This window comes from Microtus oregoni, unplaced genomic scaffold (genome assembly GCF_018167655.1).
Source record: "Microtus oregoni isolate MIOR12 unplaced genomic scaffold, Mior012 000153F_ref0000387, whole genome shotgun sequence".
In the NCBI taxonomy this organism is placed as follows: Eukaryota; Metazoa; Chordata; class Mammalia; order Rodentia; family Cricetidae; genus Microtus; species Microtus oregoni.
In genome coordinates this window covers 945,710-971,841 of record NW_024544808.1, presented here as the reverse complement: position 1 = coordinate 971,841, position 26,132 = coordinate 945,710, and the positions used below count along the sequence as shown (strand labels likewise).

Here is a 26,132-nt window from a genome sequence, read left to right as displayed (position 1 = left end):
AATTTAAGGGACAGAGAACAACAAAGGTTTATGAGTCTAATTCTAGTTAATAGGCTAAAAGCAATGATTATGATGTGAAATGTGGGGCATAATACAGAATATTGACTTTTGAGAAAGACAGCCATGCCAGGTTGCATTCCTACTTCCATCTGTACCAGATCTGTACCAGTCTTTGCCAATTTAACTCTTTGAGCCTCAGTTTCTCTTCTAAACAAACATGTAGGTTTGTTGGGAAAAAAAAAAGTCAAGCTTAGTGTTCGATGCATTCTAAGAGCTCTATATATGCTGTTTTCAGCTAACTTTATGGGAACACTGTGGCAAGCAAGGGAGTGCTTCTTAATCAAAGTAGGAGGAGCATCTCAGAGAGGAAGGCTTTAAGTTTATAGTTGTCTTTTAGGAATGATCCAAGCCTAAGACAGAATAAGGAAGATTGAGGGTTGGGGAGATGACTTAGTGGTAATGAGCTTGCCACACAAGTATGAGAACCTAAGTCTGGATCCCCCAAACCCACATGAAGCTGATGTGGTGGTGTGCATTTGTAATCACAGAGTTCCTATTGTGAAATGAGAAGTGGAGACAGGGGGATGTTTTAAAAGCTTGCCGGCAGGCTAGCTTGGAAAATGCAACAGAGAACAAGAAGAGACCCTATCTCAAACAAGGTGGAAGGTGAGGACTAACATGTGAAATTATCTTCTGATCTCCACATACACACTATGGCATGTGCATTTCACATTTTACACATTTCATACACAAACACATACACGATGTATGTGTGCATATATGCACATACACACATGTAGATTTAAGATGTAAATTAAATTAAGACTTAATTTACCTTGATGTTTTCTGCAATGACGTCAGGGTCATTACAAATAGACTCAATAAAAAAGACCTAGAAGAGAAAAAGAGCTTTCTAGCAGAGCATTATGTTTTTGGGGAGCCACACAAGCACAACCATTCTTGATATCCCTGAGTCATCCTTAGCGACATTTCTAAAAACAATGCTTTTATACAATGGTGCTTTCAGGATTCTGACTCCTATGAGGCAGCCTGGCTCTAATTGAACTGCCCCAGATTTCGGCTGGGTTTTGGATCTTACATGTTTCTCAAGACTCCTTCATCATTGCCACCTCACTATCCCCAGTATCAGCCTGTTGGTAACTAGTTTCCATTGCCTGACCAAGCATGTCTGTTTTGTTCTTCTCTGCTGTTTCTCAATTTACCCTGGAAAGCTAGATGTTGAGCCTACGGTGTTCAAACTGGCTGCTCTAAGTGCCCTACTTTGTATTTCTTTGTTATTTGCTCTAAGTAAGCATGGATGTGTTACTCTACCTTGTAACCATGTTCTTTAGCAAACTGCAGAATCAATGATCGTTGTTCTCTGGTAGTGTTGGTGGCATCAAAAACCTAGAGACATTTAATAAGATTTCTTAATCTTAATCTAGTGTTGATATAATACCAGTCTTCATTCACCGTTGTTCCAAGTGGAGGGCTTCCAGAAGGGGACAGAACTTAAAGTTTTCAAGAAAAAGAAGGGTTTGGAATTGGCCTGTATTACTTTCAAAAGCATTCACTGAGCCCTTACTGTCTGCTCAGAAATATCCTCCACCCTATGAATGTAATAAAGCATGAGAAAGCTTGGAAATTTTTCTTAGGATCATGTTACAGGTCAAGTAACAGGCCTAGAAGAAAGATTACTCTGATAACAGCCATGAATTGCTGATAGAACAATAATAGAGCTGCTACTCCAGATGAGGCCTGCCCTTCCTAAAGCCTTAGAAAAGTTCAGAAACAGGAAAAATTCTCTATCCTTAGCATTCACATTTTTGAGAATCTCTAACCCAAGGAATTAAGACATAAAATTGTAAATCACTCTCTAAAAAAAGAAAATACAACAAAAGACATGCTTCACAGCTTATGTTCCACAGTGTATGAAGTTCATGAAGTTGTATAGACTTTGGGTCTTGTTATTTTTGTATGGTATGTTTGTAATTGTTTGTAAGGATTTTAATAAGAAAGTTTATAACATTTTGAAAAAAGAAAAGAAAGAAATGTTTGTACTTTAGTCTTAAATATTTATACTGCTAAATCTTGAGGACAAATCAATGAAGCATGGGGCTTAAGAGTATGGATTCTGCAAATATTGCACCACCCTGGAAAATAAGTTAATCTTTCGTGATCTAAAATAGAGCATAATAAAGACAATTATCTCATGGGACAATGTGAATTAAATTATTAATATAAACAAAGTACTTAGAATAATGTATGGCATAAATAAATGCTTAGTACATATTATCTATTTTCCATAATGACAGATAGCCTGAGGGGGGAAATGGAAGATTATTTACCGCAACGTGACCTTCCTCACAGCTAAGATATTTATGGACGTCCTTTAGGGCTGCCAGAGCACACTGCCTGAAAAACAGAAAGAAGCAGACAATCCCTACTCCCAGGATGAGTTCCTCTTACCACTGTTCTCTTATGAACCATCTCTCATATGCTTTATAGTAAATTATTCATCTGTTGAACATATACACAGCATCCTTGTTGTAGGCATCATGTTAAGTATAGAGAGGTTATAGTTCAAACTGGCTCTGTGTGTACAGCTTAAGGGCATATAAAAGACATGTACAAGAAAAACTGAGCAATAAAAGCATCCTAGTTTTAGGACTCTAACTGTGTGCTAATGGAGCTCAAGCTGAATTGGTGATGGACACAGTTAAGGACTAGGAATATGGTCTTTGAGTTAAAATGACTTTCTGGCCTAGGCAACATTGTAAACATGGGTATGAAAGAGATAATGTACTCAGGCTTTCAGCAAAATACCATCTCTTTAATAGTTACTCGTTACGGGGTTCTATAAAGAAGACATGGATAAAAAGCTGAGAGCCAGGTTGCACCTAGAAGTGCTTACAGCCACATAGGTAAAAGAGTTTAAGAGTTGAAATGATCAAGAACAATTGCAGTGGGTTTTTGATCCTACTGCACGTACTGGCTTTGTGGGAGCCTAGGCAGTTTGAATGCTCACCTTACGAGACCTGGATAGAGGTGGGCAGTCCTTGGGCTTCCCACAGGTCAGGGAACCCTGATTGCTCTTCGAGCAGATGAGGGGGAGGACTTGATCGGGGGAGGGGGATGGAAATGGGAAGTGGTTGTGGGGACGAGGCAGAAATCCTTAATAAATAAATAAATTAAAAATAAATAAATAATAAAAAAAAGAGTTGAAATGATGACACTGCAGAGAGTAAGGAAGGCTGAGCTCCTGAAACACTGAATCTCAATGCTAGAGTAAGACATCTCTATGTTCTCGTACCAGAAATGGAAAACTGTAAATGCTTCTTGATAGGGAATGGCTATGATTAGAGCAGACTTCAAGTAGGTTGACAAAAAGGCTGGACAAGGCAGTATTCAACTCATGGCCTAGGGTAACTATGAAATGTGGCCAAACACAAATTGTAAACTTACCTAAAACACTGAGACTTTTTGCATTTTTTCCTATTCATAACTTGACTGAGTAATTCTCAAGCATGAAGACTGTAGATGACCACACTATGTTGAAACATCAAAAGTTTGAATAGCCACAGAAGAGCGGACTACCCTCTCCTACTCCCCTAGTAGGATATGAAGAAAGGTCCCTCTTAGTCAAAGGGCACCACAGGTTCTTAAATGTTGGGCACTTACTTCCTGATAAGTTGAGCCTCCATGTTGTCTGGGAGAAAGAATTCATAGTTCCTGTAGCTCACTGCCTCTCGTCGATACTGGCCTAAATTAAACACTGAAAACAGGAAACCCTAGTGAAAAGGGTGAGAAGATTGTAGTGGCCAGAAATATGTTCTTGCTGAAAGGAACCTCAGAGGTAGAAGGCATAATTTATAGGAAATTGTACTTTTTTATAAAAGTAAAGTATACATATAAAGCTTCAAATTATGGGTACCAACTGATTTACTCCCTCATATTAATCCTGCAAAGTAGGGTTAACTATTTCACCTTTACAAATGAGGAAAGTAAAGCTCAGATGTACAAAATAGCTTCCAAGTTAATAACTGGCAAACTAGAATTCAAACACAAGTCTGTTTGATTCTAAACTATTTTATTTTATCATAAACTCCAACCCTTTAAATGTCCTATTCAATAGAGAAGATAAAGAAATGGTCAAAACAAGAGTGAATTGATAACATATACAGACAGGGTCTCCTGATTTCTAGCTACCAAGGTTATTTTACCATTTTATGTCATAAGGGAAAATCTAAATGTAAATCTCTCAAAAGCACTTTCCTACTTGTAATGAGGGAAAAAAGAGAAGACTGGAGAAAGAGATAAACAGTCAAAGAAACCATATTTCATTAATTCATTCATCTAAGAAATAACTTTAGGATATAGTGGTGGATGGAATAAAAGTGGCTCCTGTAGGCTCATAAATTTGATTGCTATATTTGATTGCTTAGTCATCAGGGAGTGGCACTATTTGAGACAGATAAAGAGGTATGGCATTATAGGAGGAGGTGTGGCCTTTCTGGATGAAGTGTGTCACCAGGGGTGCGCTTTGAGGTTTCAGAAGCCTATGCTAAGCCTATAGTCACTCTCTCTTCCACCTGCCTGTGGATCCAAATGTAGAACTCTCAGGTACTTTTTCAGGTCATGTCTGCCTGCATGCCACCATGCTCCCTTACATGATGATAATGGACTAAGCCTCTGAAACTGTAAGCCAGCCCCAATTAAATGTTTTCCTTTATAAGGAAATAGAACAGTGACAAAGACAGAAGTTGGTATCAGGTAGCATTGCTGTGACTGACCTGACCATGCTGTTTGTTGGAGGAATATGGAAGACTTTGAACTAGAAAAGTGGGTATGATGTTTTAAGAAAAATCTAAGATCATCCTAGTAGGAACATGGAAGGCAGTGCTAAAGGCGATTTAAACTGTGGGGGCCCAGCTCAAGTTACAGAGGGGAAGATAATTAACAAGTGACCTAGAAACCATTCTCGTCATATTATGGCAAAGAAATGTGGCTACTTTTTGCCTTGTACTAAAAATCTGCCTCAAGCTAAACTGAAGAATTTTAGATTAATGGCACCAGTAGAAATTTCAAGGTAGACTAATAATGACTGTGTCACGTAGTTATTAGTAATCAGTCTTATATAGATCTATAATGAAAAGGAGCAAGCTGAGCAAGGAAAATCACAAAATGTAGTTTGAGGAGAAAAGGGACACCAGGAAGTATAATGGAGAGCTAAGTGATGCTCAAGGAGATTAAAAGTTCAAAGAAAAGCCTGGTAGTAAATGGAATGAAGGGACTGGTGACCTCAGGAAAAGGCCCCACACCAAGATAAGATTTCAACTTGTGAAGAGGAATTAACAAAAAGCTTAAGTAGTGAAGAAAGCTAATGAAAATGTATTTGAACGAGGGGGTCATCTTCCGGCCCCAGCAAGCAGAAAGACTTGGCAGCTTTGGCCATGTGGTTCTGGCTTTGGAGTCCAGGATACAAGAAAGGGGTTATGGGATTTCCCTCTGTGGCTAAGGAAAGTAGCTGAGGCTAGGAGTGTGGCAGTAGAATCCCTGCATGGAAGCCTGAGAGGCCATTGTGTAGAAGCTGTAAAGGTTAAGTCTGGGTTGTACTCCAGACCCCAAGATGTTGTTGATGCCAGCGTTGTAGGATACCTGCCAAGGAGAACTGCAGACAAGGTGTGGAAGCAGGCCAACAGAGAGAAGGGTGTTATAGTCAACAGGAGCTGGAGATCTGAAGAACACTTGGACATTAGACATGTTGATACAGAATTTGGAGCTTGCTTTGCTGGATTTTAGTCTTACTTTGGTCCAGTATTTCCTCACTATGCTCCCTTTTCTCTCTTTTGGAATGGTAAAGTATATTCTGGTAAAGTATGTTAGAATTATATGATCTGCTTTTTTAAATTTTGATTTGACATGGAGTTAATGTTAAGAGATTGCCATGAGTCTCAGAAGTCTTTGAATTTTGGACTTTTAAACAGTGTTGAGATTGTAATACACTATGGGGACTTTTGAAGTTGGATTGAATGCATTATATGTCTACAAGGCTATGGGGACCAGTGTATGGAATGTGGTGATATGAATAAGAATAGGTCCCATAAGCTCACATATCTGAATGTTTAATCATCAGGGAGTGGCATTAGGCACTACTTGAGATGGATTAGGAACTGTGGTTTTGTTGGAGTAGGTATGGCCTTGTTGGAAGAAGTGTTACTGAGGTGGGCTTTGAGGGTTCAAAACCTAAGCCAGGCCCAGTGTCTCTCTCTATCTCTGTGCCTGTGGATCAAAATGTAGAACTCTCAGCTACTTTTCCATTGCCATGTCTGCCTGTATGCTGACATGCTTCCTGCCATGATGATAATGAACTAAGCCTCTGAAACTATAAGCAAGTCCCCAATTAAATAATTTCTCTTATAAAAGTTGTCATGGGCATTGTGTCTCTTCACAGCAATAGAACAGTGACTAAGTCAGATACCTACTCTATAAAGTGAGATATGACTTCTGGGACACATGCATAAACATACACGCATATAGATTTTTGTGATAGGGCTCTCAAGAAGTTCATAAACTACAAAGTCAGACAGCAACCAAATCAGGTAACAGTGGAGCTCCTACAGAGTCCTTTAAGTGCTCCAACAGAGACAATATTGAACTAAGCAGAAGAGTGGGGGTGAAGGAAAAAGTTACATTTTGGGTTTGCTTGAAGTATCTGAGAGAAAGCAAAATTTGAACAAGTCCTTTTAGAATAGGTATCTTTTACTAGTGAGTATGAGGGTGAGGGTGGGAAGCAAGGGCACTGTAGGTAGACTACAAGTACGCAGACACTCCTTGAACAAAGGTATAATATCTGCAGGAAGCAAAGTATGTTTTGGAGAAAGGGGTAAACCACTGTGGCTGGGGCTTGAAAGGCTAGAATAAGTCAGCTGTGGATGGGTCTTGAAATAAAGGGGCTTGATTCAAAACTTCAGACCAAGGAGACCCTTAGAGACTATAGGTATAAAGTTGAATAAACAGAATAAAAGTGGGATCAAGACAGAGACACATCTGCTACTATGCCATGTGCTTCTTAATCTGGTAGAAGCTCCTCAGGCTTGCAGTTCTGTAAAGAGGGGCTCTTTCCTGCCTTCTTTGCCTCGACAAATGTTCCCTTCTTTCCACAGGACCCATCTCAGACATATTCTTACCCATGAAGGTTTTGACATCTTTCAGTCAACAATTCCCCCTGTGAGCACCCTCAGAATATTGTCTGAGTCCTAGTCCACCCTAGGACTTGTGATGTACATTTAGAGTTAGAATTCTTCCAGGAAAGGCCTCGAGTCTCATTCAATTTTATTTCTTTCCTAATGCTTGGCATGGGCTTTAGCACTTGGGAAACTTTAGTGAATTAATTAGAGAAAGTAGATAAAGGGCAAGGAAGGATAAATGGAGTTGGGTGGGGAAGAGAAGATTTGGCACCAGGTGTAACTTTGTAGCAGAATATATGCTTCATTTATTATAAACAAAGCTCTGGGTTCAATCCCTTGCTGTGGGACAATGCTCTTGTACACTGTAAAGATTTGTTACTCATATTGGTTTAATAAAATGCTGATAGGCCAGTAGCCAGGCAGGAAGTATAAGCAAGGCAACCAAACAAGGAGAATTATGGGAAGAGAAAAGCAGAGAATAAGTCACTTGTCAGACACAGAGGAAGCAAGAGTAGAATGTTGCACTGAGAAAGGTGTCAAGACATGTGGCTAAATACAGATAAGAACTATGGGTTAATTTAAGTTGTAAGAACTAGTTAATAATAAGCCTGAGCTAATAGACCAAACAGTTTATAATTAACATAAGCCTCTGTGTACTTCTTTGGGACTGAATGGCTGTGGGACTGGGAGAGACAGAAACTTCCACTTACAATCCCTTACATACAAAAAAGAGGAGAATTAGAAGATTTGATGGGAATGAGGGAAGGGGGATTGGATGGAATGGAGTAGATGCAATGTTGGGTTGAACAAGACAAAGGATTAGAGAGAAATAATGGATGGAGGGAGGGAGGGAGGGAGGGAGAGAGAGAGAGAGAGAACAGGGTCCCTTTATCTTCCCTTCAATACAGCCATGCATTAGACCTAGCAGAGAATGTCAGATTTGAAATTAATCATACCCTGTTTCTGTGTCCAGAGGTATGAAAAAAGAGGGTATTTCACCTTTTTGGCCTTATTTTCTGACTATGAAATAGTGAAAAATTATAATGATAAAAATAGTGTTATTGGGGCCTGGAGAAATGGCTCAATGGTTAAGAGTACTGACTGCTTGCTCTTCCAGATGACCCAGGTTTAATTCCTAGCACTGACATGGCAGCTCACAACTGTCTCTAACTCCAGCTCCAGGGGCCCCAACAACCATGCAAAACACTAATGAACATAAAAAAATAGTGTTATTGATGAGACAACGTAGTTGTGATGAAAAGTCCTTGCAGTACTCAGAGGACTGGTTTGAGTTTGTGAGCCTTCTTATGAGCCGATTTAGGCTTAATACTGGTTGTTTTATACCTAAAACCCAGCATGGCATTAGGCACAGAACATAGTCTCATGAAATGATATAATATGTAAGACCATTGTGACAGTGGTAACAGCAGTAGTAGAAGGTCTAATCCTAGAAACAGGGGTGTGCAGCATTTTCTGTACTGAAAGGTTTGGCCTTCTACTTTCCTCAGTTTTCAGTTAGTGGCCTGTGGTGGGGATATATAGTAAATTATTTTTGAGACATACCTTTAGTTGGTGTTCCTATCCAGTTGAGATATCGTGTGAGCTTTGTTGAGATGTAGGTCTTGCCTCGAGCTGGTAAACCCACCATGATCATCATTGTGGGGGAATTGGTGAACTGCGGTATGGATGCTGGAAGACAGAGAGATCTTCAAAAGCTTATCCCTACACTTAGAGGCTTTTCTGCCATTAGCTTAGAGATACAGGGTTGGAAACCACACTACTTCCAACATTATGAGAGAAAGGGAGGAGGTTAAATGGGCATCCCATCTTTTCTTAGACTCATCAGAAAATTGAGGTTGCAGTGTAGATAGCCAATTTAAACTTGTAAGAACAGGGATCTGCAGAGGGCAAAAGAACTCAGGTATTTCTTAGTTTATACAGACACTGCTGAACAACATACAAACTCATAAAAAGGTCCAGATAAAAATGACTACTGAATTGCTAAAGCTGGTTGTGGGCCAATGTGATGTTCATAAGGACTACAAACAGATAGCTTTCCATATTTTTCAATTTTCCCCCAGCTGCTAGTAGAGAAGACTGAGAAAAATCCTGGGAAAAGTATTGAAATTTTTGGCTTGGGGAGGTAAACAGAAAAATAACCATTGCTCAAATTCTGTCCAGAAAATTTGCTCAATTTTCCTGTAGAAAAAGCCTTACTATTCCAAGGGAAAGGCAACAGGAACTGTATCTTGAAAGTACTGGTGGTAACTTACTGCACCTGGCAGCCAATCCCGATCAATCTATCCCCTTCTCTCCTGGAACTCAGGCCAAAGCAATTTACCTTCTCTCACCTGGGAGGGAAAACATTTCAATCTGCAGGAGGGGAGACAAAAGTTAAGGGCACTGATGCAAACTCTATGAAGTGGGAAGAAATACAGAAAATGTACCTGCCCAGCATGGTGCTAGGTCTACTTATTACATTTGGAGGACAAGAACAATTGTGATGGTCACACTGCCAATAATACACAAGGTCAACCTGCCAAGGACTGGGACTTAATAACATAGAAATCTTACTTCCCCATTCTTCATTACCAAACTAAATAACTTCCTTGAAAATAGTAGTGAAGGGCATCTCTTGGGTATATTTGAGGGCAGCTTTCAAGAGTCAGCTCTTTCCTTCCACCTCAGGTCACGGGTCTGCCCCATGAGCATCTCTACTCCCTGAGTCATCTCACCAGCTCTCAGATCATACACGGGAAGCCGGTTATGGCATTGCTCACCTGTAACCCAGCAGCAAAAGTATATGCTCAACTATGTTCATAGCAGCATTGATTTTTTTATTTTTTTATTTTTTGGTTTTTCGAGAAAGGGTTTCTCTGTGGCTTTGGAGCCTGTCCTGGAACTAGCTCTGTAGACCAGGCTGGGCTTGAACTCACAGAGATCCGCCTGCCTCTGCCTCCCGAGTGCTGGGATTAAAGGCGTGTGCCACCATTGTCCGGCAGCAGCATTGTTTGTAATAGCCAGAACCTGGAAACAACCTAGATGCCCTTCAATGGAAGAATGGATGAAGAAAGTATGGAATATATACATATTAGAGTACTACTCAGCAGTAAAAAACAATGACTTCTTGAATTTTGCATGCAAATGGACAGAAATAGAAAACACTATCCTGAGTGAGGTAAGCAAGACCCAAAACGAGGAACATGGGATGTACTCACTCATAATTGGTTTCTAGCCATAAATAAAGGACATTGAGCCTATAATTCGTGATCCTAGAGAAGCTAAATAAGAAGGCGAACCTTAAGAAAAACATATAGTCAGTCATCCTCCTGGATATTAACCTGGATGAAAGGAGACAGAGACAGAGTCCCACATTGCAGCACCAGACTGAAATCCCAAGGTCCAAATCAGGAGCAGAAGGAGAGAGAGCACGAACAAGGAACTCAGGACCGCAAGGGGTGCACCCACACACTAAGACAATGGGGATGTTCTATCGGGAACTCACCAAGGCCAGCTGGACTGGGTCTGAAAAAGCATGGGATAAAACCAGACTTGCTGAACATAGCGAACAATGAGGACTGCTGAGAACTCAAGAACAATGGCACTTGGTTTTGATCCTACTGCATGTACTGGCTTTATGGGAGCCTAGACTGTTTGGATGCTCACCTTACTAGACCTGGAAGGAGGTGGGAGGTCCTTGGACTTCCCACAGGGCAGGGAACCCTGACTGCTCTTTGGGCTGATGAGGGAGGGGGAGTTCATTGGGGGAGAGGGAGGGAAATGGGAGGTGGTGGCAGGGAGGAGGCAGAAATCTTAAAGAAAGAAAGAAAGAAAGAAAGAAAAGAAGGAAAGAAAGAAAAAAAAGAAAATAGTAGTGAAGGGGGCTGGAGAGATGGTTCAGCAGCTAAGAGCACTTGCTGCCAATTCCAGCCAGACAGGGAAGGAACCAACATAGGACCAAACCAGTCTCTCTGATTGTGGGTGACAGTTATATGGCTGGGGCAGACTGTGGGGCCACTAACAGTGGCACCAGGATTTATCCCTACTGCTTTTACTGACTTTTTGGGAACCTATTCTCTTTGGATGGATACCTTGCTCAGCCTAGATATAGTAGTAGGGAGGGCCTTGGACCTTCTTCCAAAGCAATATATACCTTCCCTTCTCTGAGGAGTTGGCGGGGGGCGAGTTGGGGAAAAAGATGGAGGAAATTGGAGGAGGAGAGGGAGTGTTAACTGGGATTGGTATGTAAAATGAAAAAGATAGTTTGTTTTCTTTTTAAAAAATTAAAATAAACAAATGGAAAAAAGAGCACTTGCTTCTCTTGCAGAAGACCCAGGTTCAGTTCCTAGCAACCATGTGTCAGCTGAAAACCACCTGTATGTAATTCCAGTTCCCGGGAATCTGTTGCCTTTTGCTCACCTTTGCTGACCTCCACAAGCACATACACATTCAGCAAAGCACTCATACACATAAAATGCTTAAAGAAATCTAAAAAAATCCAAGATTAAATAGTAGAGAAATGTATCTTTATGAGATACAAGAGATGTACTGTCTGTTGGGAGCATCACAAAGGGGGAAGAATCAAGACCAAGCAAAAAGTTTGAAGAGAGAGAGAAAGCATCAGAAACAGACTTAGTTATGACGTGGGTGCTGGAATTCTCAGACTAGGGATATAAATTGGCTATGACTATTGTGTTGAATGCTTTATTTGAATTGTAATCACACATCATGAGATAGCTATCTAACACTGATGTACTAAACCAGCATAATCTCTAAAAATAAACACTTGTCCTTATACTCACATATAAGTACAGTCCTCTCTCTTCATCAAGGAAACTTCTCTTTGCAACATACTGACACCACTACAGAAAATCACAACCAATCAAAATGCAGAGTTATAGAGCCCAGTCCCAATGAATACTGCTACACTCAAGGCTCAGGAAACAATGAGGAACAGAAACATTGCAAGCAGAAAGAATATAACAGCCAGAGAATCTGTGGTTTGCAGTGAGATTGTGTCTCCTAGTAATTTCAGGTGGTATACTCATGAAGTCTCACCAGCATGACTGAATAAACATGAGCTGAACAATGATAACAATAAACCTGCCAAGGCACAATGAGGAAAGACTACAAGGCTTCAAGCCTACCAAAGAATTACATAGAGACAACTAAGGAATGCTGAGAGTAGAAGCAATATAGTCTTACCAAAGGAAGAGTACATCAACTGGTAATTCAATGCCAAATGGTCAGTTCTGAAAACACACGTATGAGTAAAATCATATGGCCTGATAAGGTTGCACAGAAAAATATATATGTGCATACATATGTACATATAACAAGAATCAGTGAAAAAAGAGGCTATGAATTTGAAGGAGAGTGGGAAGGATATATGGGAGGATTTGGAGGGAGGAAAGGGAACAGACAATTATGTATTTATAATATCAAAAATAAAAGAAAAACACAGAAGACCACAAAACTATGGGACCTTAATAAAGAGTACAATAATGTGCTTAGAAGAGGCAGAAGAAATACTTCGAAGACACAATGGACTAAAGTTTCCGAAATTAGTGACTGACACAAAACCAGAGATCTAAGAAGCATAGAAAACTCTAAGTACTTTGTGTGTGTGTGTGTGTGTGTGTGTCTGCATGAATGTAAAGAACCATATGGAAACATATACAATTAGAGACAATTAGTATAAAAATAAAATCTTGAAAGCAGTCTGAAAAGAGTGTAAATAGGGACCATATTCCCTACAGAGACACAAGAATTATACTGCTTTTTCCTACTGCCCCTTTCAGTCTTATAACCCAGCTCCACTCCTCTGTGACACCAGCAGACCTGCAAAACTACTCTCTGCCAGGGTCCTCAGTGGCTACAGTAGTCTGCAACTCAGGTACACTGGGTTTATTATCCTTCTGTCCTCTCCAGACTTACTCTTAGTCCTCCTGCAATCTGCTTACAAGAGCCCCTATTCACAGCTCACCTTCATCCCCTGGAAACTCTACCATTGGTATAGACCCAGGATGCCCCTAGTTCTTTTTGGCCACTCCTTTCAAACTTTCCTTCTAGCCTATCTTTATTCTTTTGCGATACCTACTGACCCCCATAAACATCTCTACCAGGGACTCCACAGCTACCACACTTGGCTAGGACCCAAAGTAGGCAGCAGCAACCAATGGATGAACCACTCACCCAATACTGACAATACTAAATATTTAAGCCAAGAAATATTTCAAACATCATGACTCTAGCTGCTTAAAACCCAACACAAAATGACAAACATGAACAGCCAAGATAATATGCCTTCTCCAGAAGCCAGCAACCCTTATTGCAACATGTCCTGAGAAAAGCAACTTAGCTGAAACACAAGACAAAGATTTCAAAATAAGAATTGTAAATATTTTCAAGGACCTTAATGAGCATGAATAAATGCCTAACAAAGATCATGAACACTTCAAGATATGAAAGCAGAATTTAACACACACACACACACACACACACACACACACACACACACACACAAAATAAAATCACTAAAGAAAACTCAAACTGAAGTAAAACTGGAAATAAAAAATTCTGTCTGTCAAACAAAAAACTCTGAGTTAAGCCTCACCAACAGATTAAAATACATAGAAGAGAATTTTAAGTATTGAAGATAAGGTAGAAGAAATGGATAGATTAGTCAAAGAAAATGTTAAGTCTAAAAAGTTCTAGGCAAAAAATATGCAGAAATATGGGACATCATGAAAAGAACAAACCTACAACTAATAGGGAGAAGAAACTAGGTCAAAGACAAAGAAAATAGTTTAAAAAAACAGGAAAGAAAAGTTTCCCAATCAAATGAAAGCGATGCCTACTAAGTTACAAGAAGCATATAGATCATCAAATACACAGAACAAGAAAAGAAATTTCTCATGACACATAAAAATCAAAACACTAAATATACAGGACAAAGAAAGGATATTAAAAGCTGCAAGGGAAAAAAACCAAGTAATATATAAAGGCAGACCTATTAGAATAGTCCCTAACTTTTCAATGGAAACTCTGAAAGTCAGAAAAGCCTGGACTCATGTTCTACAAGCTCTGAGAGACCAAAGATGTCAGCCTAGAGCACAATATCTATCAACACTATCAATCACAATAGATGGAGGAAGAAAATCATTAAAAATAAAACCAAATTTAAGTAGTACTAGAAGGAGAATTTAAATCTTAATAGGTCAACTACAGTCAAGAAGAAAACAATCAATAAGTAATCCCAAAACAGTAAATCAAAATGGAGGGAATCCACATCACAGCAACAAAATAAGAGAAATCAATAATCACTGAGTTACAATATTAATGGTCCCAATTACCCAATAAAAAGACAAAACTAACCAATTTCATTCTAAAACAAGATCAAGCATTAGGCTACATCCAAGAAACACATCATGTCATCAAGGAGGGGCATTACCTTAGAATAAAGAATGGAAAAAAGTATTTCAAGCAAATTGACCCAAGAAGCAAGCTATTTTAAGATCTGACAAAATGACTTCTAAACAAAAGTAATCAGAAGATAGGAAAGGATACTACACACTTATTAAAGAAATATCTACAAAGAGGATAATTCTAAAAATTAATGTTCCAAACACAAGGACATTCAAGTTCATAAAAACAAACCAAAACCAAACCAAACCAAACAAAAAAACACCACCACAGCTAAAACCACATATTGACCCCCATACAATGATAGTTGGTGAGTTCTGCTGGGCTTCATGGGGCCCAGGTGCGAGGCCCAGTGTAACTTCCTGAGCCTAACTTGAGTTTGGTGAGGCCTAGTGTATCTTCCTGAGCCTGGCTCAAGTTTGGAGACCTATCTCTGGCTACCTGGCCTAAATATGCCTCTGCCCAGCCACCGCTAGTGTGGCAGAATATTATTGGCACTTATTCCTTATTCTACCTCAACCCATACCAACCCTATATAAGTTCCTGCCTGATAACATTAAATGAGATCCTGCTTCAGTGGGTGTGTTTCTCCCTGGTGGCCAGGGGAGGGGGCAGGGCTGGGTCATTCAACACTCACCATCCAGCTCAGCCCCAGGGAGAGTCTGGCTGGTTTGACTGTGCCCCTGCTCTGTCTGCCAGAGAATCCAGGAACTTCAATACTCCCTTCACATCAAAAGGTAGATTATGGTTCCCAGAGCCTGCCCACAGCGAGCGGGGTGGGCCCTTTGTTCGCGAGCTAACCAAGCAGCGCAGAGTTTCGATCTGGGCACCGAGTGAAACATCATCGTGGTGAGTGAGTGCTGTGGCAGCTGGGATCATACCTCAGCCCGCCCACACTTCCTGGCCATCCTACAGGGGCTATACTGCCCAAACCGCCTCTCTCTTCCTATCCCACTCAGCTTACATCCAGATCCCCACACCCCCTGTCTCCCTCCCTCCTTTGGGGCATAGCGCCTCCCTGCCCAGCCTGCTAGGGCGCTGGGACCGAATCTGAACCGGGAGGAAATAGGGGTGGCCGGTAGCTCCTTTGTTCCCATAGCCTGCCCATAGCGAGCGGGGTGGGACCTTTGTTCGTGAGCTAACCAAGCAGCGTGGAGTTTTGTTCTGGGCACCGAGTGAAACATCATTGTGGAGAAACATCTCTGGGGAGTGACATCACTGGGAAGGTACATCAGTGGGCAAGAAGACCTGATCCTATAAAAGAAGATACAAAGGGGAGTATTGGGAGGAAGAGATGGGCAGACGCCAATGCAGGAATTCTCCCAACAATCTGAAAAACAACACGAAACCACCAGAAGCCAGTGACCCCACAACAGGAGGACATGAACACCTTAATAAAGAAGAAGTAGAAAAAACTGACTTCATGAAAGTGATTGACACCCTTAAACAGCATATAAAAAACGCCCTTATAGAAATGGATGAGAAGTATAATAGAAAGTTCGAGGAATTGAGTAAATCAGTGAATGATACCCTAGGAAACCAAGGAAAAACAATCAAGCAGATAAAGGAAACAGTTCATGACTTGAAAACTGAAATGGAGGCAAAGAAGAAAACACAAACAGAGGGCCGACTGAACATGGAAAATCTAGGTAAACGAATAGAGACTACAGAATCAAGTATAACCAGCAGAATACAAGAGATAGAAGAAAGAATCTCAGATTCTGAGGATAACATAGAGAAAATAAACACTCTGATCAAAGAAAACAGCAAGTCCAACAAACTCTCATCACAAAACATTCAGGAAATATGGGACACAATAAAAAGAGCAAACCTAAGAATAATTGGAGTAGAAGAAGGAGAAGAAGTGCAGCTCAACGGTACAGAAAATATACTTAATAAAATTATAGAAGAAAACTTTCCCAACCTGAAGACAGATGTACCTATGAAGGTTCAAGAAGCATACAGAACACCAAATAGACTGGATCAAAAGAAAACTTACCCTCGCCAAATAATAATCAAAACACAAAATATACAGAATAAAGAAAGAATATTAAGAGCCGCAAAGGAAAAAGGCCAAGTTACTGATAAAGGTAAACCTATCAGACTTACACCTGACTTCTCTATGGAAACCATGAAAGCCAGAAGGTCCTGGATAGATGTTCTCCAAAAACTAAGAGACCACGGATGCAAGCCCAGACTACTATATCCAGCCAAACTTTCATTCACTATAAATGGAGAAAACAAAATTTTCCAGGATAAAAACAAATTTAAACAATACGTAGCCACAAATCCAGCCTTACAGAAAATAATAGAAGGAAAATCACTAACCAAGGAGTCCAACAATGACCACAATAACTCAGACATCTAGAGACTCTTCACCAGCGCAAATCAAAGAAGGAAAACACACAAACCCTACTACTTAAAAAGTGACCGGAGTTAACAACCACTGGTCATTAATATCACTTAATATCAATGGGCTCAACTCACCTATAAAAAGGCATAGGCTAAGAGATTGGATAAGAAAACAGGATCCAACATTCTGCTGTCTACAAGAAACACACCTCAACCACAAAGACAGGCGCCTACTCAGAGTAAAGGGCTGGGAAAAGGCTTATCAAGCAAATGGACCTAAGAAACAAGCAGGTGTGGCCATACTAATTTATAACAAAGTTGACTTCAAACTTAAATCAATCAGAAGAGATGGAGAGGGACATTTTATACTCATAACAGGAACAATTCATCAGGAAGAAGTCTCAGTCCTGAATATCTATGCCCCTAATATAAAAGCACCCACGTACGTAAAAGAAACATTACTAAAACTCAAGGCAGCCATCAAACCGCACACACTAATAGTAGGAGACTTCAACACTCCTCTCTCACCAATGGACAGGTCAATCAGACAGAAACTTAACAGAGAAATTAGAGAATTAATGGAGGTAATGAAGCAAATGGACTTAACAGACATCTATAGATTATTCCACCCAAAGAGGAAAGAATATACCTTCTTCTCTGCAGCTCATGGAACCTTCTCGAAAACTGACCACATACTTGGTAACAAAGCGAACTTACACAGTTACAAAAAAATATTAGTAACCACCTGTGTCTTATCAGATGACCATGGATTAAAGTTAGAATTCAACATCAATGCTACCCCCAGAAAGCCTACAAACTCATGGAAACTGAACAGTCAACTACTGAACCATACCTGGATTAAGGAAGAAATAAAGAAAGAAATTAAAGTCTTCCTTGAATTCAATGAAAATAAAGAAACAACATACTCGAACTTATGGGACACTATGAAAGCAGTCCTGAGAGGAAAGTTCATAGCACTAAGTGCCCACCTAAAGAAAACAGAGAAAGCACATATTGGAGACTTAACAGCCCACTTGAAAGCTCTAGAAAAAAAAGAAGCAGACTCACCTAGGAGGAGTAGAAGACTGGAAATAATCAAATTGAGGACTGAAATCAACAAAATAGAAACACAGAAAACAATCCAAAGAATCAATGAAACAAAAAGCTGGTTCCTGGAGAAAATCAACAAGATAGATAAACCCCTATCCAAACTAATCAAACGAAAGAGAGAGAACATGCAAATTAATAAGATCAGAAATGAAAAGGGGGACATAACCACAGACACAGAGGAAATTCAGAGAGTCATTAGATCTTACTACAAAAGCCTATATGCCACAAAACTGGAAAATGTAAAAGAAATGGACGCTTTTTTAGATAAATACCATTTACCAAAACTAAACCAGGACCAGGTGAACAATCTAAACAGACCTGTAAGTCGCGAAGAATTAGAAGCTGTTATCAAAAACCTCCCTACCAAAAAAAGCCCAGGACCAGATGGTTTCAATGCAGAATTCTACCAGAACTTCCAAGAAGACCTAATACCTATACTCCTTAATGTATTCCACAATATAGAATCAGAAGGGACATTACCAAATTCCTTTTATGAAGCCACAATTACTCTGATACCAAAACCACTCAAAGACTCAACCAGGAAAGAGAACTACAGGCCAATCTCACTCATGAATATCGACGCAAAAATCCTCAACAAAATACTGGCAAATCGAATCCAAGAACACATCCGAAAAATTATCCATTATGATCAAGTAGGCTTCATTCCTCAGATGCAGGGCTGGTTCAACATACGAAAATCTATCAATGTAATCCAGCATATAAATAAACTGAAAGAAAATAACCATATGATCATCTCATTAGATGCTGAAAAAGCATTTGACAAAATTCAACATCCATTTATGTTAAATGTCTTGGAGAGATTAGGGATACAAGGGTCATACCTAAATATAATAAAAGCTATATACAGCAAGCCGACAGCTAACATCAAATTAAACGGAGAGAAACTCAAAGCCATCCCGCTTAACTCAGGAACACGGCAAGGCTGTCCACTCTCACCATACCTCTTCAATATAGTGCTTGAAGTTCTAGCAATAGCAATAAGACAACATAATGGGATCAAGGGGATTCGAATTGGAAAGGAAGAAGTTAAACTTTCGTTATTTGCAGATGATATGATAGTGTACATAAGCGACCCCCAAAACTCCACCAAAGAACTTATATAGCTGATAAACAGCTTTAGTAATGTGGCAGGATACAAGATCAACTCCAAAAAATCAGTTGCCCTCTTATACACAAAGGATAAGGAAGCAGAGAGGGAAATCAGAGAAGCTTCACCATTCATGATAGCCACAAAGAGCATAAAATATCTGGGGGTAAATCTAACCAAGGAAGTGAAAGATCTATTTGACAAGAACTTTAAGGCATTGAAGAAAGAAATTGAAGAGGATACCAAAAAATGGATGGACCTCCCTTGCTCTTGGATTGGGAGGATCAACATAGTAAAAATGGCAATTCTACCAAAAGCAATCTATAGATTCAGTGCAATCCCCATCAAAATCCCATCAAAATTCTTCACAGATCTGGAGAAGACAATAATCAACTTAATATGGAAAAACAAAAAACCCAGGATAGCCAAAACAATCCTATACAACAAAGGATCTTCTGGAGGCATTACCATCCCTGACTTCAAACTCTATTACAGAGCTACAGTAATGAAAACAGTGTGGTACTGGCATAAAAACAGAGAAGTCGACCAATGGAATCGTATAGAAGACCCGGATTTTAACCCACAAACCTATGAACACCTCATTTTCGATAAAGGAGCTAAAAGAATGCAATGGAAGAAAGAAAGCATCTTCAAAAAATGGTGCTGGCACAACTGGATGTCAACCTGTAGAAGAATGAAAATAGACCCATATCTCTCACCGTGCACAAAACTCAAGTCCAAATGGATTAAAGACCTCAATATCAGTCCGAACACACTGAACCTGATAGAAGAGAAAGTGGGAAATACCCTACAACAGATGGGCACAGGAGATCGCTTCCTATGTATAACCCCAGAAGCACAGTCATTAAGGGCAACATTGAATAAATGGGACCTACTTAAACTGAGAAGCTTCTGTATAGCAAAGGACATGGTCACTAAGACACAAAGGCAACCTACTGACTGGGAGAAGATCTTCACCAACCCCGCAACAGACAAAGGTCTGATCTCCAAAATATATAGAGAACTCAAGAAACTAGACTTTAAAATGCTAATTAACCCACTTAAAAAATGGGGCACTGATCTGAACAGAGAATTCTCAACAGAAGAAGTTCAAATGGCCAAAAGACACTTAAGGTCGTGCTCAACTTCCTTAGCAATCAGGGAAATGCAAATCAAAACAACTTTGAGATATCATCTTACACCTGTCAGAATGGCTAAACTCAAAAACACCAAGGATAACCTTGCTGGAGAGGCTGTGGAAGAACGGGTACCCTCATCCATTGCTGGTGGGAATGCAATCTTGTGCAACCACTGTGGAAGTCAGTGTTTCGGTTTCTCAGGAAATTCGGGATCAACTTACCCCTGGACCCAGCAATACCACTCTTGGGAATATACCCAAGAGATGCTCTATCAAATGACAAAAGCATTTGTTCAACTATGTTCATAGCAGTATTATTTGTAATAGCCAGAACCTGGAAACAACCTAGATGCCCTTCAATGGAAGAATGGATGAAGAAAGTATGGAATATATACACGCTAGAGTACTACGCTGCGGTAAAAAACGATGACTTCTCGAATTTTGCATGCAAATGGATGGAAATAGAAAACACTATCCTGAGTGAGGTGTCCCAGACCCAAAAAGATGAATATGGGATGTACTCACTCATAATTGGTTTCTAGCCATAAATAAGGACCAAGGAGTCTACAATAGGTGAACCTAAAGAAGCTAAGGAAGAAGGTGAACCGAAGGATAAACACATAGTTGTCCTCTTCGCTAAGGGAAGTAGACCAAATTTCCGGGGAGAAAATGGGATCTTGGGGGGGGGTGGGATGGGGGTAAGGGGAGATGGGGAGAGAAAAGGTAGAAGGGAAGGAGGGGGGACCTGGGAAACGGGAGAATTGGGATAAAGGAAAGGTGGATATGGGAGCACGGAACCACAATTCTTAGTTAAGGGAGCCACTTTAGGGTGGGCAAGCGACTTGACCCTAGAGGAGCTCCCTAGTGCCCAAGATGAGGTTCCCAGTTAGTTCCTTGGGCAGCTGAGGATTGGGAACCTGAAATGACCCTATCCTAGAGCAATACTGACGAATATCTTGCATATCATCATAGAATCTTTATCTGGTGATGGATAGAGATCGAGACAGTGACCCACACAGGAGCACTGGACTGAGTTCCCAAGGTCCCAAGGAGGAGCAGAAGGAGGGAGAACATGAGCAAAGAATTCGGGACCACGAGGCGTGCATCCACCCACTGAGACAGAGGAGCTGATCTACGGGGAGCTCACCAAGGCCAGCTGGACTGTGACCGAAAAAGTATGGGATAAAACCCGACTCTCTGAACATGGCGAACAATGAGGGCTGATGAGACACCAAGGACAATGGCAGGGGGTTTTGATCCTACTTAATGTGCTGGCTTTGTGGGAGCCTAGCCAGTTTGGATGTTCACCTTCCTAGATATGGACGGAGAGGACCTAGGACTTAACACAGGGCAGGGAACCCGGACTGCTCTGTGGACTGGAGAGGGAGGGGGAGAGGAGTGGGGGGAGGGGGAGAAGGGTGGGAGGAGGGGGAGAAGGGTGGGAGGAGGGGGAGAAGGGTGGGAGGAGGGGAAGGGAAATGGGAGGCTGGGAGGAGGTGGAAACTTGTTTTTTGTTTATTTTTTTTTCTACTTTTCGCAATAAAAAAAGTATAAAAAAGGTAGATTATTCATACATAAATTAACAGAGAAACAATTAAGTTACATAATGTCATAAATCCAACGGACATAACAGGCATCTACAGAATATTCCACACAAACTCCCAAGAATAAAATTTCTTCTCAGAAGCTCATGGAAATTTCTTAAAACTGAACACATATAAGAACACAAACCAAATCTCAATAGATGTAAGAAAAATTGAAATGACACTCTGCATAGTATCTGACCACATTGGTTTAAAATAAGATATCAATATAACAGAAATATCAGAAAGCATACGAATTCATGGAAACTGAATGAAAATTGAATCAAGAAAGAAAAATAGCCTGAGAACACAGGCCCTTCCATTCAGGGAAAGAGGTAAGCTAAATGCAGACCTTCATCTCTCCTGCTCCTCTAGACGTAATCCACCAGCCTCATCTCCATCTTTGCAGCAGAAAACCTGCTGCAACCTCCCCCAACCCATCCCCATCTACAGTGGATCCCACAAATCTTCCTCTCCTAACCTCCCTCCCTCAACATATTACTTTATTCCAGCCCCCAAATCCAGCAGGCACCCTCTGGGAACCCACAGGTCACCCTGACCATGGAAGCAGGTAGGTTGACAGCAGATCTTCACCTCTCCCTCCATTCCTCCAAATCCAATCCCCCAGTCTCATCCCCAGCTCTGGAACAGATCCTCTGCTGGGGCCTCTCTACACTCATTCCCAGGGGACTTACTAAGCAGATCCCAGTGGAGCACCCTGCTTTCCTCTCTATTTAGAAGACATTCCACCACCTCAGCCCATGCCCATTCCTAAGTCATAGGTCCTAATACACAGAAACACATTTTACCTGGAACCCCCAGTGCCAACACCTATCAGGACCCCAGAAGATTTTCCTACAGGCGCCACACAGCTGCCAGACTCTCCAATGAACAAGAGAGGGAAACAGAAAACAAGGAACAAAACACCCATCAACAAGGACAAGAACAGATATCAGCACCCAAAATTACAATCTTTCTAATCTCAGATGCCTAGACACAGCATAAAAATACAATCAAGAACAGCCGAAACAATATGTCTTCTCCATTAAAGCCCAGCAATCCTACCACAGTAGAGTATTCCAACATAGTTGGAGCACAAGTAAAAGACCTTAAAACAGCCTTTATACACATTTTAGAGGTTTTAAAGAGGGAAGGAGTAAATCCCCCAAAGAAACCAATGAAAGCACAAGCAGTGGAAGAAAATGGATAAAACTGTCCAAGACCTTAAAGTGGAAAACAGAATCAATAAAGAAAACCCAAGCTGGAGGAAATCTGGAAAAGAAAATTTAATGTGCTCAAACAGAAACCATAAAGGCAAGCTTCACCCACCAACAGAATAGAAGACATGGAAGAGAAAATCTGGGGCACTAAAGACATGATATAAGAAATGGATACCTCAGTCAAAGAAGTAAAATATAAAAAACGTCTTAGCACAAAACATCCAGAGAATCTGGAACACACACACACAAAAAAAAATCTAAGAATAACAGAATAGAGAAAGGAGAAGAGATTCAGGTCAAAAGCACAGAAAATATTTTCAACAAAATCATGGAAGAAAATTTCCCTAACCTACAGATGGAGTTTTCTAGAAAAGTAAATATAATATGCAGAACACCAAATAGATTGGGCCAGAAAAGGAAGTTCCTTCAGAACAAAACAATCAAAACATTAAATGCACAGAACAAAGAAAGAATATTAAAAGCTACAAGTGAAAAAGACCAAGTATCATATAAAAGCAGATCTATTAGAATTACACCTGACATTTCAGTGTAGACTTTAAAAGCCAGAAGGGCCTAAAAAGATATTCTGCAGACTCTAAGAGACCATAGATGAGAGTCTAGACTATTACACCCAGGAAGACTTCCAGTCACCATAGATGTAGAAAATAAAAAAAATTCATAAAAAATTTAAGCAGTATCTATCTACAAATTCTACAGAAGTTGCTAGAAGGTAAACTTCAACCTAAGAAGGTAACTTCATCCAAGAAAACAGATGTAATGAATAATCCCAGATCAGCAAATCAAAAGAGAGGAAGCATGTGAACACACACACACCACCAGCACCCCTACCCCCATCCCAAATAACAGAAATAAATAAAAAAATTATTGGTCAATGATATCTCTCAGCACCAATGATCTCAATTTCCTAGTAAAATGACACAGACTGCCAGAATAGATGTGAAAATAGGTCCATCCTTCTGCTGCATCAAAGAAACACATCTTAATATCAAGGACAGACATCACTTCATGGCAAAGGATTGGAAAAATATATTCCAAGCAAATGGACCTAATAAACAAGCTGCTGTAGGCATTTTAATATCTGAAAAAAGAAACTTCAAAACAATATCAATCTAAAGAGATAGGGAAACACACTATATACTAATCAAAGGAAAAAAAATCTACCTAGAGGACACTGCAATTCTTTTTTTTTTTTTTGGTTTTTCGAGACAGGGTTTCTCTGTGGTTTTGGAGCCTGTTCTGGAACTAGCTCTTGTAGATCAGGCTGGTCTCGAACTCACAGAGATCCGCCTGCCTCTGCCTCCCAAGTGCTGGGATTAAAGGCGTGTGCCACCACCGCCCGGCTGACACTGCAATTCTTAAGAACTGTGCAAACCAAACACAAGGTCACCCAAGTTTGAAAAAGAAACACATCTGCGCCTTACATCATATATTGATGCTCACACACAGTGGGAGGCGTCAATATTCCACCCATGGCAATATACAGGTCATCTAGACAAAACATAAGGCATAGATATGCTGAAACTAACTGACATCATAAATAAAATGGATATAAGAGATGTGTACAGAACATTTTATTGAAACACAAAAGCTCTAACCAAGCAAGCAAAAGACTTCCATGATGAAAACTGCAAGTCAGTGAAGAAAGAAATTGCAGAAGATATCAAAATATGGAAAGATCTCTCATGATCATGTCACAGGATTAACATAGTAAAAACACCCATCCTACCCAAAACAATATACAAATTTGATGCAATCCCCATCAAAATTCCAACACAATTCTTTACAGACCAGGAAAGGACAATACTCAACTTCATATGGAAAAACAAAAAACCAAGGATAGCTAAAATAATCCTGAATTTAAAATAAAACAACAAAACAAAATGAAACTGCTGCCGTTATCACCATCCCTGATTTCAAGTTCAACTAGAAAGCTATGGTAATAAAAAAACAGCATGGTAGCCAGGCGGTGGTGGCGCACGCCTTTAATCCCAGCACTCGGGAGGCAGAGGCTGTGAGTTCGAGGCCAGCCTGGTCTACAAGAGCTAGTTCCAGGACAGGAACCAAAAACTACGGAGAAACCCTGTCTCGAAAAATCAAAACAAACAAACAAACAAAAAACAAAACAAAAAAAACAGTATGGTGCTGGCATAAGAACAGACATGTTAATAAATGGAATCAAATTTAAGACCAGATATATGGACAACTGATTTTTGATAAAGGAGTCAGAAATACACACTGGAAAAAAGACAGCATCTTCAACATATAGTCCTGGTCAGACTGTATGTCAGCATATAGAAGAATGCAAATAGATCTGTATCTACCACCCTCCACAAAACAAACTCCAAACGGGTAAAAAATCTCATAAAACCAGATACACTGAACCTGATAGAAGAGAAAGTAGAGAATAGTCTTGAATTCGTTGCCACAGGAAAAGACTTTCTGAACAGGAAGTAAGCACAGGCAATAAGACCAACAATTAATAAACGGACTTCATGAAACTAAAATGCTTTTGTGAACCTTTGCCTCATATGGTATTTCCTTGCTCAGCCTTAATATGAATGGAGGTACTCAGTCCTACTGCAACTTGATATGTCATGCTTCGTTGATATCCTTGGGATGCCTGCACTTTTCTGAAGGGAAATGGAGGAAGAATGGATGGAAGAGAGGGGATGATTAGAAAGGGGAAACTGCAGGTAGGATATAATATATGAGAGAAGATTAAATTAAAAAATGGGTAACAGATCTAAACAGAGAACTCTCAATAGAGGAAACTCAAACGGCTGAGAAATACTTAAATGTTCAACATCCTTAGCCATCAGATAAATGCAAATCAAAACTACTTTGAGATTTCATCTTATACCTGTCAGAATGGCTAAGATCAATAATGCAAATGATAGCTCGTTCTGGAGAGGATGTGAAGCATGAGGATCAGTCATACATTCCTCATGCGAGTGCAAAATCATATAACCACTATGGATGTAGCTT

At 40.2% G+C, this 26,132-nt stretch overlaps 1 protein-coding gene across 1 annotated transcript in view; it reads right to left on the bottom strand.

Moving 5' to 3' along the window:
- Nucleotides 1-26,132, bottom strand: part of LOC121445029 (6-phosphofructo-2-kinase/fructose-2,6-bisphosphatase 1-like) — a 69,179-nt gene that overhangs the window by 26,835 nt on the left and 16,212 nt on the right. The window contains exons 2-6 of the mRNA XM_041647004.1: nt 8,754-8,879; nt 3,682-3,775; nt 2,349-2,415; nt 1,333-1,407; nt 836-892 (exon numbers count right to left, since the gene is read on the bottom strand). Of these exons, the coding sequence (XP_041502938.1) occupies nt 836-892; nt 1,333-1,407; nt 2,349-2,415; nt 3,682-3,775; nt 8,754-8,879 (419 nt within the window). The remainder of the gene's footprint in view (nt 1-835; nt 893-1,332; nt 1,408-2,348; nt 2,416-3,681; nt 3,776-8,753; nt 8,880-26,132) is intronic.